Here is a 23,151-nt window from a genome sequence, read left to right as displayed (position 1 = left end):
CCAGCACAAATACCTTTTCAGTTTCCATTCCACATATCAGTCTGCCCTTCCAACAACTATGACACTTTCTGTACCTGCATGCCTTTAGCTTTCTGGTTTTGTTCCTTTAGGGAATGAAGACATTGCAATATTCCTGCTTCGGCATGGGGCCTATTTCTGTTCCTACATCTTACTGGATAGTCCTGACCCCAGCAAACATCTGCTGAGAAAGTATTTCATTGAAGCCAGTGCCTTGCCCAGCAGTTATCCGGGAAAAACAGTGAGTAGTCACTGCCTGTGGAGTGTGTTTAGTTCCTTTTCTATTGCTGTAACAGAATCCCACCGACTGGATAATTTATAATAAACAGAAATATATTTGGCTTACAGTTCTGGAGACTGAGAAGCCCAAGAGCATAGTGCTGGTGTCTGGTGAGGGCCTTCATGCAGTGGTATCCCATGGCAAAAGTGCTGGTATCCGGTGAGGGCCTTCATGCAGTGGTATCCCATGGCAAAAGTGCTGGTATCCGGTGAGGGCCTTCATGCAGTGGTATCCCATGACAGAACGTGAAGGGCAAGAGACCAACAGACTGAGAGGGAAGAACTCACTTTTATAACAACCCACCCTCAAAATAACATAACAACATTAATCCATTTATGACGGTGGGGCCTTCTTGGCCTAATCACCTCTTAATGGTCCCACCCCTTAATATCTTCACAACAGCAATTACATTTTATCATGAGTTTTGAAGGGGACATCTGGGCTTCATCCCCCTCCCAAAGTTTTTTTTGTTGTTTTTGCTTTTGTTTTCTTGATTTTTTTCAAAAATTGGTTAAATATATCATATTTAACATATTTCTTTTTTAAATTTTTAGGTGTTAAATTTTAAAATTACTAAAGTCATATATGATTGTTATAACAAGTGATCACAATTGACAGTGGTAATAAAAATTATGAATCTTCTGCCCTTGAAGTAAATAATTTAACAACCTGGTAGGGATCGTTTCACATCCTTCTATATGCAATGCTACATAAACATTTATAAACCTATATAGGGTTTAGTTTTAATTTCCCATTTTAATAACAAAAATAGTATTGCATTATTTACATTATCTTCAACTTGGCTTTTTAAATGTAGTACTCTATCATAAACTTCCTCTAGATCAGTTAGTGTGGCTACAACTCATTCTTTTAGGTACATTCTTTAAATACATAGAGCCAATGTAGCTTAGTTGACATAGCTCTCCTCCTATTGGTGAACATTTGAAATATTTCTTTTTTTTTTTCCTCTTGCAATATAACCTTATTTGCTATAGTATGTTTGCCTATGTAGAGCACAGTCCTAAAAGTGGACTGCTTTGGAAACACTGCCCACAAACACTCTGGTGATTCACACTTTCACCAACAATATATGGGATTCTCTGCCTCCACACCTCAGCCAGCATTAGGCATCCTGGAGCCTATTAATTTTCATTAGTGTGATAGACAAAAATAATATCTCCTTGTTTTAATTTCCATGTTATATTATTAATCTGCATTCCCTTTATGTGAACTGCCTGTTAATGTTAGTTGATTATTTTTTCTAAAGGATTGTTTGTCTTTTTTTCTCACTTTGGAGGGTTTTTTTTTTTTGAACATTAGAGATTTTTAAGACTTTGTTTATCATAAATGTTGCCAATATTTTTCCCAATCCATTATTTTTCTTTTTTTGTTGTCTTTTGTGATAGCAAAGATAAAATAATACATAATTCAATATGTTCATCTTTTCCTTTCTGGTATGTAGTTATACAAGAAGGCCACTTTCACTCTAATTTTATTTCAGTATTCTCCTGGAGTTCCTTGTAATGTTTTCATTCATTTAGTTTTTAAATTTTAAGCTTTAACCTTTCTGGTATTTATTTGTGTGTATTGTATGAGGGAAGTGGCAGAGGGTGGAGGTGGCTAACTTTTATCTCTTCCAGATAGCCAGTTACTCTAGCATAATTTTTAAAATAAAGTTTTCTTTTTCCTCTGAATTGAAATGTCACCATTGGCATTTTCCCCAGTACCTGTATCTGTATACATTTTGGGATTCTCAGTACTGGTTCACTGGCCTATTAATCTGTTTCTGGCAAATGTCATATTGTTTTGATTATAGGCACTGCATTTAAGTCTTACAATCTGTTAATGCAAGTTTTCTGTTCATTTGTTTTTTCCAAAGATATCTTGACTGAATTATTATCAGACGTTTGTTTTTCTATTTTGCTGATTTCCCACAGTGACTCTATTTTGTAGCTTTTACGTTCTTTAATGAGATATTTTTCTTTTATTCCTAAAAGTCCTGGACCTGTCTTGTCTATTTGTGACTTTTTTATTGTTTTTGCTACCATTTTAATGAACTATCTATATATTTATATAACTCTTTTCCATTTCTATTCCAACCTGATATTACTGGTATGGAGAAAAGTTGTTTTGTTTATTTCTATTTTATCCAGTTCCTTTCCCATCTTCTCTTGTTCACTCTAATGTAGTTTTCACTAGAATTCCTTGATACTTTTGGATATATGATCACATATTCTGCAATTTCAAAACAAGTTTATCTCTTCTAATATTTGTACAACTTATTATTCCATGTCTTATTGTGTATCTTTAGCGATTTCAAAAGTTGAATAATCATGATTCTAGCAGTTATATCTATCTTATTCCTGATTTTAAATGTCTTGGTGTCACCAGTTTATGAGCATTTGCTCTACACAGTTAGCAAATAGGTTCTTGTTATATTTAGGTAGTTTCCATGTATTCATTTTTGCTTTGAGTTTGTATTAGGAAACATTGCTAAATTTTTCAAATCCCTTTTTGCAGCAATTAGTGTATTCATATAGCTTTTCTACTTTAATTTATTAATTGAATAAATGATTATGATAGATGTTGACTCAACCTTGAACTCCTACTATAAATGCTAATTGTCTTTTTTTAACTGCTGGATTGATCTGTTGATATTTTATTTACAGTTTCTGCATCTGTGTTTACAGGTGAATTGATCTAAAATTTTCTATTTTTAATGTTTTTATGTGGTTTTATATAAGATGATGCTAGCTTTACAAAATAACCTGGGGAACTTCCCATCTTATTATTAACTGGAGAAGTCTCATAGGAATTATATGTTGTTAATGGTTAATTAGATAAAGCAGATCTTTATTTTCTGATTCCTTTTGAAGTCATTTGTCAATTCACATTGTCTGCTTTCCCTTATATGCAAATCAGGAAATTATATTTTGGTAGAAAATTATCCATTTCCTTTAGGTTTTTTAATTTGCCATCATAATGTTGCATTGACATTTTTCTTATTCTTTTCTTCTATATCTATACTTATATTACTCTTTTCATTTATGCTGTTGAACAATTTTACTTTTTCTCTTTCAAACTTAATCAAATCAGCCAGAGATTTATGTTAAAACACAAGGAACTGTCAAGGAACGTGATAGATTTTTCTAATTACTTGTTTTGTTTATTATTTCATTAATTTTCACTTCTGTCTGTATTAAAACCCTCTTCATATGGTTGTTTTGGGTTTTTTGTTTGTTTGTTTATTTTTGTTTTTGTTCTTTGAGATGGAGTTTCGCTCTTGTCACCCAGGCTGGAGAGCAATGGCATGGTCTCAGCTCACTGTAACCTCCGTCTCCCAGGTCCAAGCAATTCCCCTGCCTCAGCCTCCTGAGTAGCAGTGATTATAGGCATGCACCGCCATGCCCAGCTAATTTTTGTATTGTTAGTACAGATGGGATTTCACCATGTTGGTCAGGCTAGTCTTGACCTCAGGTGATCCACCTGCTTCGGCCTCCCAAAGTGGTGGCATCACAGGCATGAGCCACTCTGCCCTGACCATATGTTCTTTTTTGAGTGTTTTGTTGATGGTGTTGAGGTTAAAGCAAGGCCTTGGCATGAGAATTCCTGATTCTCATCTGGACTCCAGGCTTCACTGCTGCAGGGTCTTCCTCTGTGTCTTGGTTTAGTGAGAAAAGCAATAAAATACCTGTCTCAGAGGGATGCTTGACAAATAAATGTAGTAATATTTGTAACATCCTAATAACAATGCCTGGCACATGGCAAATGCCTAATAGATGTTACCTATTTCTTGAGTTGAATATTTATTTCTTCCTTTCTTTTCTCTAATTTTAGCTTGTTGATTACAGTATTTAAGCCCTTTATGTGCTGCCTATTTGTGCTGGCTTTCTTTATCAGAGTCTGAAATATAGATGTAGAGATATACAGATATACAGAGATGTACAAGTGTACATACATCCATCGACACAAATACATATATTTATTTCCCACTTCTGCTAGTATTTTAAATCTCATTCTTCTTATGTCTCTACAAGGTTTTGCTTGACATACCTGGTTTCTGGCTTTATGACTCATCAATACCTATTTTGGTTATATCAAATGGCCACCTTAATCCTGTTGATGTCTCTATCCTTGAAATTGAGTTTGTTTTCTCTTCACGTGGCCACTTTGCCCTCTTTTTCTTTGTGTCAACCTTGCGTAAGTTTTCGCAGATATTTATGTTCAGGTTTTTGTTTGTCTCTTTACCATAGGTATATTTCTTGTAAACAGCATTTGGGTTTTAACCTCATCTGAGTGTGTTTCTTTTGAAAGAGGAATCCACCCACTTCATATCTGTGTAGAACCTGTCCTATTAGTATATATTTTTCCATCTCTTTAATTTATTACTATTTCTTTTTTGCCCTTCCCTTATTCCTGCTGGTTTCCTAGTTTCTAAAGAATACTGATATTGTACTTTCTGTATATTTCTACCTTTCATTCCTTGGTTGGTTTTCTCAGTTATAAAATAGGGTTAACAATAATCTTCACCATGGAGGGCAGCTGTGCACTTAGCACAGGCCCTGGCACATAATAAGTGCTCAATAAATATTAGTTATATTGCTCTTAGCCTCACATCACCAAAGGAAATAATGATCATCTAACCCTTACATCTATGTAGTCCTTGTTATTTTTCCAAGCACTTTCTTACCTTGTTAGGTCCTCATAAGACCTCAGTAAGAACTGCAGGGAATAGTATCTGTTTTACAGATGAAATTATTGAGGTATAAAGACATTATGTTATTTGTCCAAGGATGACAAATACTAAACAGTATTGATGCTTAGACTCCCGAACGCAGGGCTTTCCCCAGTTCTCAGTTCCTGAACTATACTGCCTAGGTTTCACATAGACTAATGATTCTCTGCACGTCAGAATCCCTGGGAACTTTTTAAAATCCTGACGCTCAGATCACATCCTACACTGATTAAATCCGAATCTGTGGGATGACACCTGGCATGAGGAGTTTTAAAAATTCTCCAGATGATTCCAATGTGCACCCAAAGTCAAGAGCCAGTGACTCCGATTTTCTTGGTGTAAGGGTAAAAGCAGAAAAGGCTGTTGTCTTCTACCTGTGATCTTTTCTGTGAGATAACTCTTCTTACACATGCCAAGGTTGGCATAGAGCATGGAGGAAGTGATTACTGCATTTTGTGAATGAAAAGACAAGGGAAAGGCAATGTTGCTTTTCCTCTCATTGGCTCTGTTGCGTGGAATCAGAAGAGGAAATGAAATTTCAGCACAACCTGAGTCACAAGGACCCCTTGAGCTTCCCCAAAGCAGATGGTATTTTTAGCATTCAAGTGAATTTCAAAAGCAAGTACTTTGGAGTGGGTGTACCTGGCTGCCCCATCATCTCCAACCTGCAACAGCAATTTCCTTCTGTGCTGCTGGCAGAAGAGAGGAGAGAGGGGTCCAGGCAGAGGGTTCCAGCAGTCAGGAAGCATGACTCAGGAGCCAGAGGTAAGTGCTCCTACCTTCCTAGGTATCCAGTGGGATTAAACTGAGAGTTTGGGTTGGTTCAGAATATTACACAAGGGTAGGCATTAAAAGGGTGCTTCACTGACATGATACATGGCCTGAAAACTCCTTTGGCACTGCTGGCACTCATGGCTGTGACCTTGTTGAAGTAACAATTCTGTCAGGGCACACGTGACGGAGGTTGTCACTCCAGCCCTGGTACAACAAGCAGTCACAGGCCACACGATGATGTCTCAGGGAGATCATGCATGTGCCATTGTGTTTTTTGTGTGGTTGAGCTCTGCTTAACCCACCAGCTGGTCAGTATTTTTAATGTAATTTGCTACCTGCATGGAAGCCACAGCCGATCCAGGTACAGCAACCCCTCTGCATGTTTCTAGCTCAAGCATAGCCCAAATCCACCTCTGCCAGCAAAGGGAGAAAGTGCACACAAACCACATTTGTTTTCCATTGGCAGTGGCTGGCTGCTTGGGTTTTGTTGGTGTTTGGTTGAAGAAGGTTCCAGAGGCCACACTGTATGGTCTGGACTGTTGGAACACACTCTTTAAGGAACAAAAATGAAGTAAAGTCAGACCTGGCCACACTGTTTGCCTGGCTGGGCAGTGCTCCTCTTAAAGCTGCTGAAGTTTTGCCTGAACATCTAATAAGACGGCCTACGTTCATGGTGAACATCGTGTCAATGTTTAGCTGTGTTGCCATAAGAAATAGCTTAATGCTTTGATGTTGTCACACCCAGAAAGGAAAAAGAAAACTCAGAAATGCCAGGAAAAGCCTAATCAGATCCCAGAATAACCACGATGTTCGTTCCTGTTCAGCAGTTAGAGAGCCAGGCTGAGGGCTCACTGGGGCTGTTTTAAATGTGGGAAGTAGACCAGACCTGAAATTAACTTTCAAACAACCCAACGGGGAAATTATTAATTTCCTTTTAAAAGTCTCTAATGATTTCAAATCTGGCAGCTAACCTAAAGAGAGAGGGACATTTATTATTACTTTTTGGATCAGTTCCGCCTTATGTAGCTTACAAGTTCCTGGTGCCCCACCCTTCATGTTTGTGTGTCAGTGCCAGAGCGCAAGCAGCCCAGCTGCACATCCTCAGAGTTAAGGCAGGCTCTTTACTGGGGCCATGCAAGCTGCTGATGGAGGCAGCTGAGCCACGGCTGCGTGCTCATGACAGTGCCTGATGGCCAGGGGCTGGTGGCCTTTCCTGAGGCCTCTGGAGAACATCCCTGTCTTAAGTAGGACCTCATATTTGGTGCAGAGGGTGTTATTCCAGAGTTTTGTGCATTGCAGAGCACTTCCGCACACATCACCACTTCCCTGGTGCCACATACCCTCTTCTCAGCGGGTGGTGCTACTGTAGGACCAGACGTGGGCACTGGCATTCCCAGAATTCAGCCTGGCCCAGCAAGGCCCCCATGGTAAGAGCCAGTGCTGGGGCATGGACCCTGACTCCTCTTGGCCTGGCCCTTTCAACAATCGCTTGTGTGAACAGAAGAGGGGGCCCTTTCCCTACCCTCTGAGAATCACGAAAGCAAACCCTGGACTGTTCCCAGCATCCTTCCACCAGTTTCACTTTTCTTGTGCCCTGGTGAGCAGTTCAGTCCATTGTCCCACACATGCCCATTTTCTCTAGGTTCCAAATACTGAAGCTTCCCCTGTCCTCCTCCTCGCCCATATGCTTTCCCTGTGGAACAGGAGACAAATGTGATGCTATCCATGTGTATGTTAGTGCTTCGTAGAACTCGAAAATGGGTAGCCAGGGTCACATGGCAGAATAGTGAATGGGAACAGCACATGGCTTTTCAGTCCGGTGTTCATGCTGTCCTGGTGGATTTTAAGACATCCTACAAAGCAGCCAGCATATCAATCACTTGTATTTAGATAACAACAGAGAAAAATGATTAAGCTAGACAGGCAGAAACAGAAAAACTATTATTTGAACTTAAGTGACAAACTAGAAGACGTAATGAGAAAAGAATAAGAAAGAGAATAAGAGTAAGAAACATTATCCAAGGCTGTGAGAACTGTTGGATATCAGTACAGAGATTTAGGTTCATTACGATGCAAATGGATTCTAGACAAGTTAACATTAAGCTCTGAAAACTCATCAGAATATGCATATCTATAGATATTATTAATATAATATCTATAGATCTTATATCTATAGATACATATATATTTAAAAGCATGTTTATCCCAGTTTTAAGAGGGAAATGATTGCCTTTCAATTTCTAAACATATATGAAGATATATGATCAGAAATAACATGAACATTAAAGCAAAATTATTTATACTAAAACATAATTTTAAAAAGAAAAGACATGGAAAACAGTTCGGAAAAAATAACTGACAAACAGTTAAATCCAAAGCAGATCACTGATGCAATTCCATGTCAGTTGATGATTGAATTTAATTTAGTCAAAGTTTATAGATCACCTGCTAGATGCTTGGGACTCAGCAGTGATGGCTAGACTCTTGCCCTGGCTGTCACATTGCTCACAGATTCCACTAAGTAAAAATTTGAGAAAAATGAACAGTTAATTTACATGTAAGAAAACACTGGCAGTAAATCGTGGCACGGAAACATATACAACATTACTGGCAATTACAGAAATTCAAATTAAAACAACTTGCAAGTACTGTCACACACCTATTAAACTAGCAAAAATAAATATACACACTGAGTAAGACATTTGGCAGAGCAGTAGAGCAACGGACACACCAATGTCTTGCTGCTGGCACTGTGAATTTGTTCCATATGTGTGGAAAGTAATTGGCATCATGTGGCAAAAGCTATAAACCTCTTTTCTCCCAGTGAACATGTGGAGAAATTGATTAAAGAAGAATGTCACCCAAACAGATAACCCCAAACTTTGTTTAGTGCTTTGAATAAAACTGACAGGGAGCTCTGAGACACAGAAGGCTGGGGTTGGGGCGAGTGACCACGCCTGAGGGTTAAGGAAGGCCTTCCTGAGGGTTTTTCCTTCAGTATTTCCTTTCTGAATTCAGTATTTCCTTTCTGAAGAATACCTCTAGGACATAATTCAAATGAAATCAATAGTGATTGCCACAAACATGGTCAAAGCACTGCTGTTTGTGAAAGAAGACATGGGGGAAAGAAACCAACATGTCTGCTAGATGTGGTGGCTCATGCCTATAATCCCAGCACATTGGGAGGTCGAGGTGGTGGATCACCTGAGGATAGGAGTTTGAGACCAGCCTGGCCAACATGGTGAAACCCGTCTCTACTAAAAATACAAACATTAGCTGGGTGTGGTGGTGCATGCCCATAATCCCAGCTACTGTGGGACTGAGACAGGAGAATCACTTGAAACCGGGAGGCAGGATTGCAGTGAGCCGAGATAGTGCCATTGCACTTCAGCCTGGATGACAGAACAAGACTCTGTCTCAAAAAAGAAAGAAAGAAAGAAAGAAAGAAAGAAAGAAAGAAAGAAAGAAAGAAAGAAAGAAAGGCCAATATATCTGGTGGCAGGCAAAGGCTATACCATCCATGCTGTACCCGCAAGCAGACCACACCTTGTCAGGTAAAAGTGAGCCTGCCTCCTCAGCACTCAGCACACTGCTGCTCCTTGACCCAGGACACCCTGCAGATCCCCACACAATACCCTCAAGAAGGCCTTCTTTAACCCTCAGGCGTGGTCACTCACCCCAATCCCAGCCTTCTATGTCTCAGAGCTCCCTGTCAGTTTTATTCAAAGCACTAAACAAAGTTTTGTGTTATCTGTTTGGGTGACATTCTTCTTTAATCAATTTCTCCACATAGCTGGAAGCTTCCTCAAAGCAGAAACCTTGGCCAATTTTACTCACCCTGTGTTTTCCTCTTGGTGTAGGGCTTGGAACACAATGAATAGGTGGGTAGGTAGAAAATGCATGGGTGGGTGGGTGTGTGGATGGATGGATAGATGGATAGTTGCATGGATAGATAGATGGGTCAGTGGATGGTTGCATGGATGGATAGGAGGATGGTAGATGGATGAATGGATAGATTGATGGATAGATAGATGGGTGGGTAGATGGGTGGGTTGATGGTTACATGGTTGCATGGATGGATGGATGAATGGATGGATAGATGGGTGGGTAGATGGGTAGGTGGATGATTGCATGGTTGCATGGATGAACAGGTGGGTGGGTGGATAGGTGGATGGATGAATGAACGGGTGGATGGTTGAAATTTTTGTATGCAATATCTTCCCTTCTGTTTACATATGGCCTCATAGCTTTAAAAAAGTACTTTGCCAAATATTGTATTTTAATCTCTTATACAGCCTGTGAGGTGGAAGTTTTGTCTTTATTTACAAGTTGAGAAAACTGAGGATTCTCTCAAAAGCAAGTTAAGTATCTTAGTTAACTGCAGACACCATATTTTTATTTCTTGCATTTTTTTCCCCTCTCTCAAATCGCTATTGGCAAAATTCCTAAGTTGGAACTAGTGACAGGAGATTTCTTGTAAGTTTCCTATTTTTAAAAGGAATGACTGAAATAATACAGAAAAACGTACAATGTTGCTTTTTGTTTTAAAAACCTCTCTACCTATTTTTTAAGAATTTTAGCAAAGAAAAAGTGATGAATTTACTAAACACATCTTTTGGCATTCACTTGCTTAAAAGAAGAGCTCTGTTTCCCTTTCTCTGATAGAGTGTGCTGCACTTCTCTCTAAATTACTGCCGCACTGTTGTCTTTGTGTAGACCCTACCTGGCCAGAGAACTTAAATCTCTGAGTTTAGTTATAGCTGATTAAATATTTTGTTGCAGCTTTGTATCCATGTACTTATATGTAATTGGGCTGGAATTTTAATGGCCCTTTCAAAGTAACTGGTTTTGACTCATAAAATGAAATGAGTCCTGTATTAAGGAACCACTTACATAACATAGGGACTATTTGTTATTTGAAATATTTGACTGGGAAAAAATTATATTGAATTAGGAGCCTTTGGGAGTTGATTCTTTATTTTCCTTGTTTGTTTCATACAAGTTTGCTTTTTCTCTAATTGTGTCACTGATAATTGTTATTTTGGTAAGTAAATCTTACATTTCTACTTTCAGATTGTTTGCCTAGAGTCTGGACTTGTAGCCACAGATTGTTACAATGATTGTTTAATACAGATTGTTACATGTTGATTGTTTAATACAGAATGTTACATGTTGATTGTTTAATATATGATCAGAAGTGTACATTGTAAGCTATTTTTGTGCTTAGGTTTCTCACTTATCTGGTTTCTATGGTAATATTTCCTTTCTTTGTTTAAACATATTGGCAGCTAACCACTAATTCTGATATTTACAATATTTTTAATAGACATGTTATTGTCAAAACTGACTTCATTGTTTTCTCTCATTTAGTCTTTTATTTAAGTGGGTAAGCCCCTCTTAGATTAGAAGGAAACTGTCCCCCCATTTTCTTGTCTCTCCTTTCCCTACTCCCTGTGGTAGTTATTCTCAAGTCCTTTCTGAAATTTTCCATTTACACCATAGAGTCCTCACAGGCTTTCCCCAAATTTAATGGCTGATTTTTCTGTCATTGTCATTTCCCTTAAAATTAAATTTCTAATCTATTTATCTCAACAGAATGCTTTTGGCTTTCTAAGAGTCTGTTCCTTGCCTTTCCTTTTGTAATCTGTGTGATTGTGACCATAATCTGTGTCAATGGAATGTCCCCAACCTCCCCTCTCCTCCCTTGACTCATTACCATCTGAATTCCTAGACCTGCTGTAACAAAGCACCCAAAACCAGGTGCTTAACACAACAGAAATTTATTCTCTCACACTCCTGGAGGCCAGCAGTTCACGGTCAAGGTGTTGGAAGGGTCAGCTTCTCCTGGAAGCCCTGAGGGAGGGTCTTTCCCTGCCCCTCCCAGCTGCTGGGGACTACTGGTGGTCCCCGACGCTCCTCGGCTTGTGGCCACATCTCTCCAGTCATCTGCTAACTTCTCCTTGTGTCTTCACATTGTCTTCCCATTGTCTGCCTCTATGTTCAAATTTCTCCTTTTTCATAAGAACACCAGTCATATTGGATGATAGCCCCCACAATAACCTCATTTTGGCTAGATGACCTCTGTTTTTGATTAAAATCACATTCCATGGTACAGGACTTTAGGACTTCAGCATATCTTTTTGTTGGGACACACTGCCACCCATCACACCATCCTTGCCGCCTTCGCTTCATTGCCCTTGGCCTGGATCCACCTGCCATGGGCCACCTTAGACACCAGGTAGACGGACAGTCAAGGTACAGTGTCCTTCTCATCCTCCCGTTTTAAATGCCTCCTTTCTCCTTAAGAGCTTGTCTCCACCAGAGTGCAGAGACTTGAGAAGTAGGTGTTTAGAAAACCCACAGTGAGTATTTCTCCTGGGAGCAGAGATGAGGCACAGTTCATTTTGGTTCTGTTGTGGCCTTTACAGGCACAAGGATGCTGGGACAGAGCTGCTGTCTCCAGTGTTGCCGATTCTCTGTCACTGAATCCCTGTCGCTCAGGGCCCGTTCTGATGGTCTGGGTTCCCAGAGGACATTTGTAGCCTTGAAATTTACCTTCAGCTTGTGGGCATCAGTGCACAGACCCTCTCTGCAGCCATCATCTCTTCTCTACTGTAATCATTGGCATCATGCAGATAACCTGGGATGAGCCTTCAGATGTCATTTCTGGGCCTGCTGCTCTGAGCATCTTTGTTTTCAGGGCGTCTTTTGGCATGTTCTCCAGGCCTTTGAGTGAGTCTCTTCATTTCAGATTAGGCTCATTGATTTTTGCAGCTCCTTTGGTTGTTCAGTTGTTCTTGTTGTTACTTCTGCATATCAGAATGTGGCTCTTGTCTTACTGGCTGGTTCAACAAGAAGGCACCGTCCCAGGAATCTTTTGCTTAACTGCAGAAAGAAAGACTTGGGTTTGTATGGGCCAAGAATTGACAAGTTCAAGACCTTTTTGTGTATTTCCCCCCATTGTAATATGTGTGTCTTCATTGAATAGATACCTATTACTTGCATTTTATTGTGGCGTGCCCTTTTGTCACTGAGCCATATTCTGTGCTCTGAAAGGATCTACAGTTTCTAGGGGGGAAGATTCTTACCCATGAGCCAAAAGCAAAATACTGACCAACTGACAGGAACAAGGAGCTGGAGACATGGGAAGAGCTATGAATTCTGCTTGTGGGTTCAGTGAGACCTAGTAAGTAGCTAACGTTACAACATCACTCTGGCAAAGCTGCTCTTGACCCCACAGAATCATACAGGGGCACACCTGTGTGCATACGTCACCAGCACCAGAAATCCTTTTCTGAGTCTGCTCTGGGCTGGGGTGCCAGCCACATCTGCTGAGGCTCAAACCAGGCTAAAAGCTTTGTAGATGCCAACTCTTCACTAAACAATTTTTTTCTTCAACTAATAGGTTTGCACTGATATAAAAACATAAGAGATGTCATTGTGGGGCAGTGCTTCATTCACTGTGGCAATTTTATGGCTAACATCTCCAGGAAGCATCATGTAAAGGTGTCTAGTACCCTCCTGAATGGCAGCTTCCATCACCGGATGAGGAGGCCCTTCTTACACATCAGTCTAGAATCAACCAGTTGCCCTTAAATACACCTAATCCTTCTTGAAAGCCACCCAAGTCACTACTACTGCCATGAAGAACAAGTTTCTGAAATCATAGGACTGCGCCTTCTGGGGAAAGTGGTACTTCCTTTTACTTGGACTGAGATTTAAAGGGCTCATGCTTGAAAAACCAACATGAACACATCCTCTCTCTGTCTGTGATAGAGTGGGTGGAGCTTAACCACTGCTGTGTTGAATTGTTGGCTTCTCCTTAACCAGCTGTCATTGATTTTGTAGTTTAGCCTTCATGGATAGGATTATATAAGTGCTGGCTTCGCTCTCTCAGAATCTTGTTTATTGTGATTCTGCCCGGACTAAACACAAATAAATAATGAGGACTAATGAGGGCTCCAGGGATGGAAGAGCTAGGTTTTAATGTCAAGTGTATGAACATCTTTTTATTTTTTTATTTTTTTATTTTGAGATGGAATCTGGCTCTGTCACCCAGGTTGGAGTGCAGTGGTGCAATCTCAGCTCACTACAACTTCCACTTCCCAGGTTCAAGTGATTCTTCTGCCTCAGCCACCCAAGCAGCTGGGACTACAGGTGTGCACCACCACACCCAGTTAATTTTTCATATTTTTAGTAGAGACAGGGCTTCACCACGTTATCCAGACTGGTCCTGAACTCCTGATCTCAAGAGATCTGCCTGCCTCGGCCTCCCAAAGTGCTAGGATTACAGGCATGAGCCACCGCGCCCAGCCCTAGACATCTTTTCTAACTGTGCGTTTTTTCTCATTTCTCTCTGTCACTTTGTGGACACCTGGGCACCCTATAATGTCTGTGCTTAAAAAAGAAAATAACTTTTGTAAATCAGTTTTCAGACTAGCCCCAGACCAGGTAGAAATTGTACAGGTTTTTCAATGTCCATCCAGCCCAGAAACCATTTCCAACATGTCTATTTTCCAAATGTCAATATTTTTGCAGACTTCTGCTTTTTACCACTTCCCTCCCAGCTTGAGTTTATCAGAGGTCCTGCAGAAACACAGTGGGTATATGCCTAGAAAGAGCTCTGGGAACGGGTGACATCTGCTTTCTCCTCTTTCTCATGTTGAGGGGAATCAGTGGTACACACAGCCACTTATTTCTTATTGATGATTTTCTTCTGATAAAGCAATACCCCCAGAGGAAGCACAGGAGGTTTCCCTACAAGTGTTCTTTCTTGGCTGGGTGGTCAGCATCACGTGCTGTTTGAGACCATGAAGGTCAGGAGACCTTTGAGTTAGGGCAGCCAGATGGGCACACATGCACAACCATGCACACCCTGCACAAAGGCATGCACACCCCCCACACACACATAGGCACGCCTCTTCCCTCTGAACCATAAACTACTTGAGTATCAGTTCTGTCTGCAGCCTCTGCATCTTCTTATCCACCCCAGTGCCTGGCAGAATGGTTTACACACAGCAATACTCAAGAAAGTGTTGCTGAACGTACGGACACAAGATCAAGGCAGCATCCCTGTTACAGCATAGTAACATGTGCACTTGTTCAGGAGAGGATGGGGATCCCTGACCTGGGGCTTGCAGCAGGAATGGGATTTGGATGAGAGGGAAGGGACTGTGAATTCCAGGAAAGAGTAAATGGAGTAGGGCGCAGAGGTGGAAAGGGTTGTGTTTCTCCTTCATCATGCTTACAGCACACAGTGTGAACAGAGACCAGCCTCATCTGCAGAATCTCGGCCGCTTTACTGACCTCACACTACTACCACTGCTTTTTACCACTTCCTTCCTGGCTTGAGTTGATTGGATATCAGTCCTGCAGAAATGCGTGGGCATAAGCCTAGAAAGAGCTCTGGGAACAGGCAACATCTGCTTTCTCCAAGAGGAGAAAGGAGGTCCACTCTAAGAGGTGTATGCAAAGACCTTCTGTGTTAGTCTGTTTTTACACTGCTGATAAAGACATACTTGAGACTGGGCAATTTATAAAGAAAAAGAGGTGTAATGGACTCACAGTTCCACATGGCTGGGGAGGCCTCACAATCATGGCAGAAGGTGAAAGGCACGTCTTACATGTCAGCAGGCAAGAGACAGAATGAGAGGCAAGAGAAAGGAGCTTCCCCTTATAAAACCATCAGATCTCCTGAGACTTATTCACTATCACGAGAACAGTATGGGGGAAACTGCCCCATGATTTAATTATCTTCCACCAGGTGCCCCCCACAACACATAGGAATTATGGGAGCTACCCATAATTCTCTATCTCATTCAAGATGAGATTTGGGTGGGGACACAGCCAAACCATATCACCCTCTCAGCTCCAGGCCCGGCCCACCTTGTACTTCCCACGTTGTCCTCCCATTTTGGCCCCTTTGGTCACCATGATAACTCACATTCCAATAGGGAGGCAGGGGAGGTCTGCAGCCCCAGAGCACCCCGGCAGCCCCTTGAGCACATGGGCCAGTCAGTTACCAACAGCAAGGCTACACCCTTGTAGCCCCAAAACCTTCCTACAAATGTCAATGTTGGGCCTACTTTGTGAGCCCTGCAGTTTATTTATGAACATGCAGTTTCTGCACTTCGATTGGTAGCTTTTCCTTGGCCTTGAATTCCCCTGCTCTGGGAGTGTGCCCCCTCCCCTAATTTCTTTTATCCAGAATAAATTAACCCCACAAATCATTGCCTGCAGGAAGGCAAAAGGCATCACTATAAATCAGAGGCTGCTCTGGTTGGGCAGGGACAAGCTATGAAAGGCAGGAAGACATAAAGTTGAAAAAGTGGGTGGGAGCCAACTAGGGGGCTGAGAGGCTGCAAAGGAAGGACTTTGGATGTTCTGCTAAAGGCTGAGTGGGCTAGGGAAAGCTGAAAGGTCGTGAGCAGACTTTGATATTTCAGGATGATTGATCTGGTAAGAAGTGCACAGAGTGGATGGCTTGCAGGTCTTGGTGACTTGAATCTCTTCAGCTCACAAACACTGATTTAGTTTCTGCTACATAGTGGGTATGAGGTTGAGCTGCAGAGGCAGCCAGGCAGGGCTCTGTACTGTGGAGTGTACAGTCTGGGTTCTGGTTGGCCATGCTGTCTGCCGCAGCAAAAGAAATGTGGGCTGAGTCAGTGCCACACAGATCAGTGGGGAGGTTAACACATGGGATCTCAAGCTGGACAGAGCCCAAGGAAGTGCTCACCTCCACTGCGACTTGCTCAGAGTTCACGTGGAGTTGGTTAAGCAGCCTGAGGCCGAGCCCCTGCTCCTTCTGCAGTTCAGGGCTCCAGCCCCAGCTCAGGGGATATGGAAGAGGTGTTGAGAGGGAGGCTGCCATTGTAAGGACAGTCACACCTAAGCCCTTCCCCAAGGGATTTGTACCGTAATTGGGGCATGTTATAGTAATACTTTGATTATTTCCTGTTGCTTTGTTTATTTTATGATGGTCCTCAGAGTTTTATTTAAAGATTTTCAATAGACGCTTAAGATGTGTTGTCAAAACCAAAACCATAACCAGCCTCCTCTGCATCTTGCCTTTGGCTGCCATTTCATTTTGGGTACAAACCATTCAATATTGAATGACCATAATGGCCATGCAGAGCGAGTGGAGAGGGTTGGATTGCAATCTTAACACCTTTATTCCATGTTCAGCTGTCTGGCCCTTGCCCCTGAGACCTGGGTGTGTCTCTGTGAATCCAGGAAGGAGAGGCATACAGGCCCTGTGGAACCTTTTTTGACTTGGCATTGCAAAGTCCACATGGTGACCTTCCTGTCAGCCTGTTGCTGGGTTGACTGTCATGCTTATCCAAAGACTCCTCATGGAAGGCCACTGTACTTTGCAAGATGACCGCCAGAAAATATATTGGGACCAGAATTGACCTAGGCATCATCTAATCCAAGCCACTTATTTAACAGATTAAAACCAATGATAATGGAATGAAGAGTGATACAGTCGTGAATTGTGGATTATGGAAAGATTAGAAAAAAAACCCACTTTGCTGTGTTGAATTGCAGGCATCAGAATGCACTCATGTTAAATACAGAGCTGTGTCCCATCAATGGGCTGAGAAGCAGTGACAGTCCAGCAGTGATGAACACACCTCACACCCAGATCTTGGTTTCTAAATACCAATTTTTGCTAAAAGGAATCAAAGTCTGGGCTTAGAAAGTACAAGAGGAGACTGGAAGATCTTGTTTTGCCAGGAAGCAAGGAGGTACCCCAAAACTGATAACTATATGTCACAGGAACACAGGGGGCACTCTCTCACCTAAAATGGAGCTCCCCCGGACAAATTGGGGATGACTTGGGCATCAAAAAATAATGATACTTGGGAAAAAAAGAATCCATGTGTCCATAGTGATACTTAAAGAGGTGAGGAGGCAATGCTTTTCTGTACGGAAGAATGCCAGGTAATATATGTAGAAAGAAAGGTAGCTTTAGCAAAACTTCCTCTTTGCAACCACCATTGTACTAATTGATTCAGGCCAGGATCAGCAAAGGATGCTAAACCCACTGGGCAAAAGGATGTAGAAACACAGAATAGTCACATAATCTCAGAATATCACACCACAGATTGTTTACTAATCATAAAGGGTGTAATGTTAACCTTTACAAAGGAGGGACTGACAGACACCACCTTAACCAAGAGACCAAACAGGGCACCATCTGTAGCATGAATACCTGACATCAGGTGCTCCGGGTGGGATTCGGTGGGAACCACTCAACTGGACTCTAAGGTTGTTGCCCAAAATAGCTAACTTTAATCTAAACTTTGGGAAAAAATTGAGTAAATTCAGATTATGGGATATTCTGTAAGACAGGCAGTGAAACACACCAGCATCTGCCCCCTGATGAAGAGGCTAAAAGTTCCGGGACTTAATGCAATGACGATGTAAAAAAAAAAAAAAAAAAAGACATTAAAAGTGTGGAGACTCTTCTAGATAAAAGAAAAGTAAAGTAACATGACAATGTAACACAGTGTGGGATTGCAATGTCATGCAATTGTGATGGGGTCCTGGATCAGGACACAAAATAGTTATAAACCACATTTCTGGGATAGATGAGACTATTTGAACATGGGCTGTGAACTTAATATTATATTGATATTACACTTACTGAAAATGATAATTATATGGCTGTCATGTATAAAAATATTATAATTCTTCAGGGATACATGCTGAAGTATTCACAGGTGAAGCAGCACAATAATCATTTACTGGCAAATGGTTCATCAAAATATAAAAAGCGTGTGTATTTATGTGGAGAGAGAGAAGCAAAAGCCCATGTGACAGTGTTTTAACAATCAGTGAGTCGAGGTGGAGAGTGCAATGTGACCTAGTGCAACTTTTCTGAAGTTTAAAAATTTTTCAAAATAAAAAAATGTAGGGAGTAAAACAGTAACAATGAAACAGGCCCAGGGCAATTGAGTGACTGGTCTTAAAAAATCAGCTCAGAATCTACTCTCCTGACCTTAGATCCAGTGCTGCCCGTCTGTTTTCATCCATGTGAACAGAGAGAGAGAGAGAGCGCGCGCGCGACAGAGAGAGCGCGCGCGCACGACAGAGAGAGAGAGAGAGAGAGAGAGAGAGAGGAGAGAGAGAGAGAGAGAGGAGAGAGAGAGAGAGAGAGAGAGAGAGAGAGAGAGAGAGAGAAGAGAGAGAGAGAGAGAGAGCGCTTCATTCTCCTGGTTCAAAGACGGGAGCTTTGAGAGGGTGTAGTCTTTCCAAACTCCGGGAGGTGGGGAAGGGGGATCTAAAGACAGGCGCTCATCGCCATCTAGTGACCAAATAAGGATGCCTGTCAACTGCCGCCAATTTTTGAGAGGAGTTTATCCCACGTTGTTGGGACCTTTCCCGCAGCCTCTGCTTATTACATTTTCCTATTTGCGAAACACTAATTTTTGTTTATATTTCTGCTCCTCTAATTTTCCAATACGGATTTCCAGTTGCTTCGAAGAAACAGACCCAAAAGCAGATTTCCTCTCCCCAGAAACCTGACTGAGCCCAATATTCTTCGATAATCAAGAAGAAAGAGAAAAGTCCCGCTCCGATATATTTCACCAGGTCCCTTTGACCACCTCACGCCAGCAAACCGCTGGCCCTTCTGACTCCCTCTTGTGCAAATAAAGGAAGACCAATGAGCAATGAGAGGAGCAAAGGCAATTTATCTAGCAGGACTTCAACAGCAAGGGCGTCAGCCACCATCACTTGCATGTGGCAGAGACCCACAGGCTGGCAGAGGAGTGGGAGCTTTCTAGTGGGACAAAGGGAAGGCCTCCGGTGCGTTCTGCCTGGAGGCTGTTGGTGTGGGGAAGCTGGGGGGCTCGCTGCAGGCTGGGCAGGATTCCTATGGGATTGGTAGGCGAGCAAAGTTGGCTCTCTCGGGTTGGTCCTAAACGGAAAGTGAGGAGAAAAATTAGAGAATCTGTCAGTTATTAACCAAGTCCTGGCCATTTTAGACTGACTTTTACGGAAATGATGGTTTAGCTTCCTGAGTTGTTACTAGAGATAAGAAGTGGCTCATGCCTGTAATTGCAGCACTTTGGGAGGCCAAGGTGGGTGGATTGCCTGAGGTAAGGAGTTCGAGACCAGCCTGAGTCTGACCAACATGGTGAAACACTGTCTCTACTAAAAATACAAAAATTAGCCGTGAGTGGTGGTGCACGCCTGCAGTCCCAGCTACTGAGGAGGCTGAGGCAGGAGAATTGCTTGAACCCGGGAAGCAGAGGTTGCAGTGAGCCGAGATCTCACCACTGCACTCCAGTCAGGGCAACAGAACAAGACTCCATCTCAAAAAAAAAAAAAAAGGAAGCAGCAGCAGCAGCTGCTTGCTTCTTGCACCTCTGTCTTACAGGAGACTGGCTTCCTGGGCTATTTACTATCAATAAAGAGGTTGGTTTCCTAGGCAGATCACTGTAGGTTGTGGGTCAGAGTTCTATTTTTTATATATTGTGTGGCCATCGTCTGTTTGTATATCAGGCTCACTCTGGAAGCAGCCCGTCCACCAAGCACCCTGGCACGGTGCAGGCAGCTGCAGGCAGCAGCTCCTCTAATCACAGGAAAGGGAGCCTTGAAGGGAGGTCAGAGACTTGGGTTTGGGTGTTCAGCCTTATTCTCCAGTCTGGGGGAGGCGCCTGTAAGCTTCAGTGGTCTCCTCTGTACGTGAGCAATTTCTGCTGCGCTTCCACCCTTCCCCGTGAGCCGCCTCTTAAGGGGTGGCACTGAGCCCACGCCCACCAGCTCCCTCTGGAGGTTGGAGGGTGACTTGCAGGAGCTGTGCACAGATTGCCTGTAAGATGCAGGTGCAGATAGGAACAGGTAGCTCTTCTGCGCCCAACACCATGGCAGGTGCTGGGGGCCGAGAAGGACATGTGCAGGCCTCTTGGGACACTGGCTGGAGCAAGCACACAGACGTGCATTTGCATTAACCCTTGCTTTATTCCAAGCCCCTGTGGGCCCTGAACTCACCCTCCACATGTTCTTTTCCCTTCTCTCCACCACCAGGCGCTCCGTGTGAAATGGTCCCATCTCAGATTGCCCTGGGTAGACCTAGACTGGCTCATAGACATCTCCTGCCAGATCACGGAGCTCGACCTTTCTGCCAACTGCCTGGCGACCCTCCCCTCGGTTATCCCCTGGGGCCTCATCAACCTCCGGAAGCTGAACCTCTCGGACAACCACCTGGGGGAGCTGCCTGGTGTGCAGTCATCGGATGAAATAATCTGTTCCAGGTGGCTCCCCGGGGTGTGAACGGAGCCGTATGTGACCCCATTGTCACCGTTGTGCTCCTGCACATGCTCCCGGGTTGTATTTTGTGGTTTGGGGGAAAGAATGTTCTGGCTAAAATAGGAGAAGGAGTTTTGCCTGCCCTTCGGCAAGCCTCCTTTTCAGGTTAAAACAGAGAGAGGTTTAGAGAGATCATTTGTCTGGCCCAGGTTTACACAGCTCACCTGTGGACGTGCAAATGTTTCCCTGAGATGCTCGTCTCGGTCCCGCCCAGGAATCAGATGAGGGCAGCCAAACCTTCCTGTGCTGGTGGATGCACTGGGGCTCTGAGGCACCAACTTTTACTCTACTTTCCAGGGAAAGTGGGAAGGGCCTCAGAGAAAAGGTTAACTCCGCAGGAATCAGGCAGCAGGTGGACAGTGTGGGCAGTCCAGGCTTGCTTCTTCTGGAGGCCTTGAGGGGAGACCTGAGCCTTACCCCTGAGCTTGCACGGAAAGAGGAAGGACCTTAGTTGATTTATTTATTTATTTTTATTTTTTTGAGATGGAGTTTCACTCTGTTGCCCGGCTGGAGTGCAGTGGCGCTATCTTGGCTCACTGCAACCTCCAACTCACTGGTTCAAGCGATTCTCCTGTCTCAGCCTCCCGAGTAGCTGGGATTACAGGCATGCGCCACCACACCCAGCTAATTTTTGTATTTGTAGTAGAGACGGGGTTTCACCATGTTGGCCAGGATGGTCTCGACCTCCTGACCTCGTGATCCGCCTGCCTCGGCCTCCCAAAGTGCTGAGATTACAGGCATGAGCCACCGCACCCAGCCTACTTTCTTCAGGACACATAACTGCAAGTCCTCATTCCATAAAGGGGTTGAATTGATTTTTAAAACGAAGGCTCTAAGTGAAGTCAGAGTCAAGAATGTTGGAAAGAGCTTGGGGTAGGAAGTAACCCATGGGACTCCCAAGTGAGAAAGGGAAGGAAGCCTGCACACCAGAACTTAATGAGCAAGTGCCGTCCAAGTGGGGCCCTTCACCTGGGCCAGATGGACAGGTCCAGAAGGTTAAAAGTCTGGCTCTGTGGTCTCAGCAGCTTTCAGGGAACCCACTCATTTTGCTATTACATGCATGCAAAGGATTAGAATCCCTATTGGTCAGCGGGGCCAGGGCCCACCAATGAAAGATTTGTCTTTACCTACACAGGATACAGTAAGATTTCTTCAAATGAATTAAAAATCATATGCACTACATTTTCAATGCACACTCTTTAACCTTGCACAGGGAGAAAAAGAAAAAAAAAATCATCCCTTGGTTTATAGAAAAATATGTAAATTTGGTGTTTTCCCTCTTTCTTCTGATACCTGCCTTCCTTCTTCTCCATCCCAGGCTACTTGAAATTGACATTTCCAGCAACAAGTTGTCCCACCTCCCTCCTGGATTCTTGCACCTCTCAAAACTTCAAAAACTGACAGCTTCAAAAAATTGTTTAGAAAAATTGTTTGAAGAAGAAAATGGTATGTTTTCTCATCAATGACCTGAGTAAATTAGTCATTTTCTTCTTGGTTAGAGATATTTTTACTAATTCATACTTTGTGTCTTTTTTTTAAGCCACTAACTGGATCGGTTTACGAAAGCTACAGGAACTTGATATATCTGACAATAAATTGACAGAACTCCCTGCCCTGTTCCTTCACTCTTTCAAGTCCCTCAATTCTCTGAATGTCTCCAGAAACAACCTGAAGGTGTTTCCAGATCCCTGGGCCTGCCCTTTGGTGAGTATCACACCAAAAGTCATGAAAGCCACAGTCAACTCTGCATCTCAGCTAGCCTCAGAGAGCCCTCAGGTGCATTATGTCAGTTCATCTGCTCCGCAGCGAAGCCAGGTAGCAGCACCTGGTTCCCACATTGTAGCACTGTCACACATAGTGTCCTAGGCAAGTGACTCACTGAAAGCCAGCCTGCCTGGCTCTGGGTTCAAGAGCCACCCAGCAACACCCACAGAACTTTACCCAGGGACAGCTTGTACCCTGGCACTGGACTAGTCATGCCTGAAAAAGGAGGGTTCAGTTTTTTTGGGACAACTATCACATGAGA

The 23,151-nt window shown here is 42.9% G+C and overlaps 1 protein-coding gene across 3 annotated transcripts in view; it reads left to right on the top strand.

Moving 5' to 3' along the window:
- The window catches only part of LRRK1 (leucine rich repeat kinase 1), a 147,831-nt gene that overhangs the window by 70,304 nt on the left and 54,376 nt on the right, over positions 1–23,151 (top strand). For all 3 annotated transcript variants that reach the window (XM_033188820.1, XM_033188819.1, XM_033188822.1), the window contains 4 exons: positions 111–259; positions 20,844–21,070; positions 22,444–22,571; positions 22,666–22,829. In XM_033188820.1, the coding sequence (XP_033044711.1) occupies positions 111–259; positions 20,844–21,070; positions 22,444–22,571; positions 22,666–22,829 (668 nt within the window). The remainder of the gene's footprint in view (positions 1–110; positions 260–20,843; positions 21,071–22,443; positions 22,572–22,665; positions 22,830–23,151) is intronic.

The sequence above is a fragment of the Trachypithecus francoisi genome, unplaced genomic scaffold (genome assembly GCF_009764315.1).
Source record: "Trachypithecus francoisi isolate TF-2019V2 unplaced genomic scaffold, Tfra_2.0 Lachesis_group3, whole genome shotgun sequence".
Lineage (NCBI taxonomy): Eukaryota > Metazoa > Chordata > Mammalia > Primates > Cercopithecidae > Trachypithecus > Trachypithecus francoisi.
This window is presented reverse-complemented; position numbering and strand designations above follow the sequence as displayed.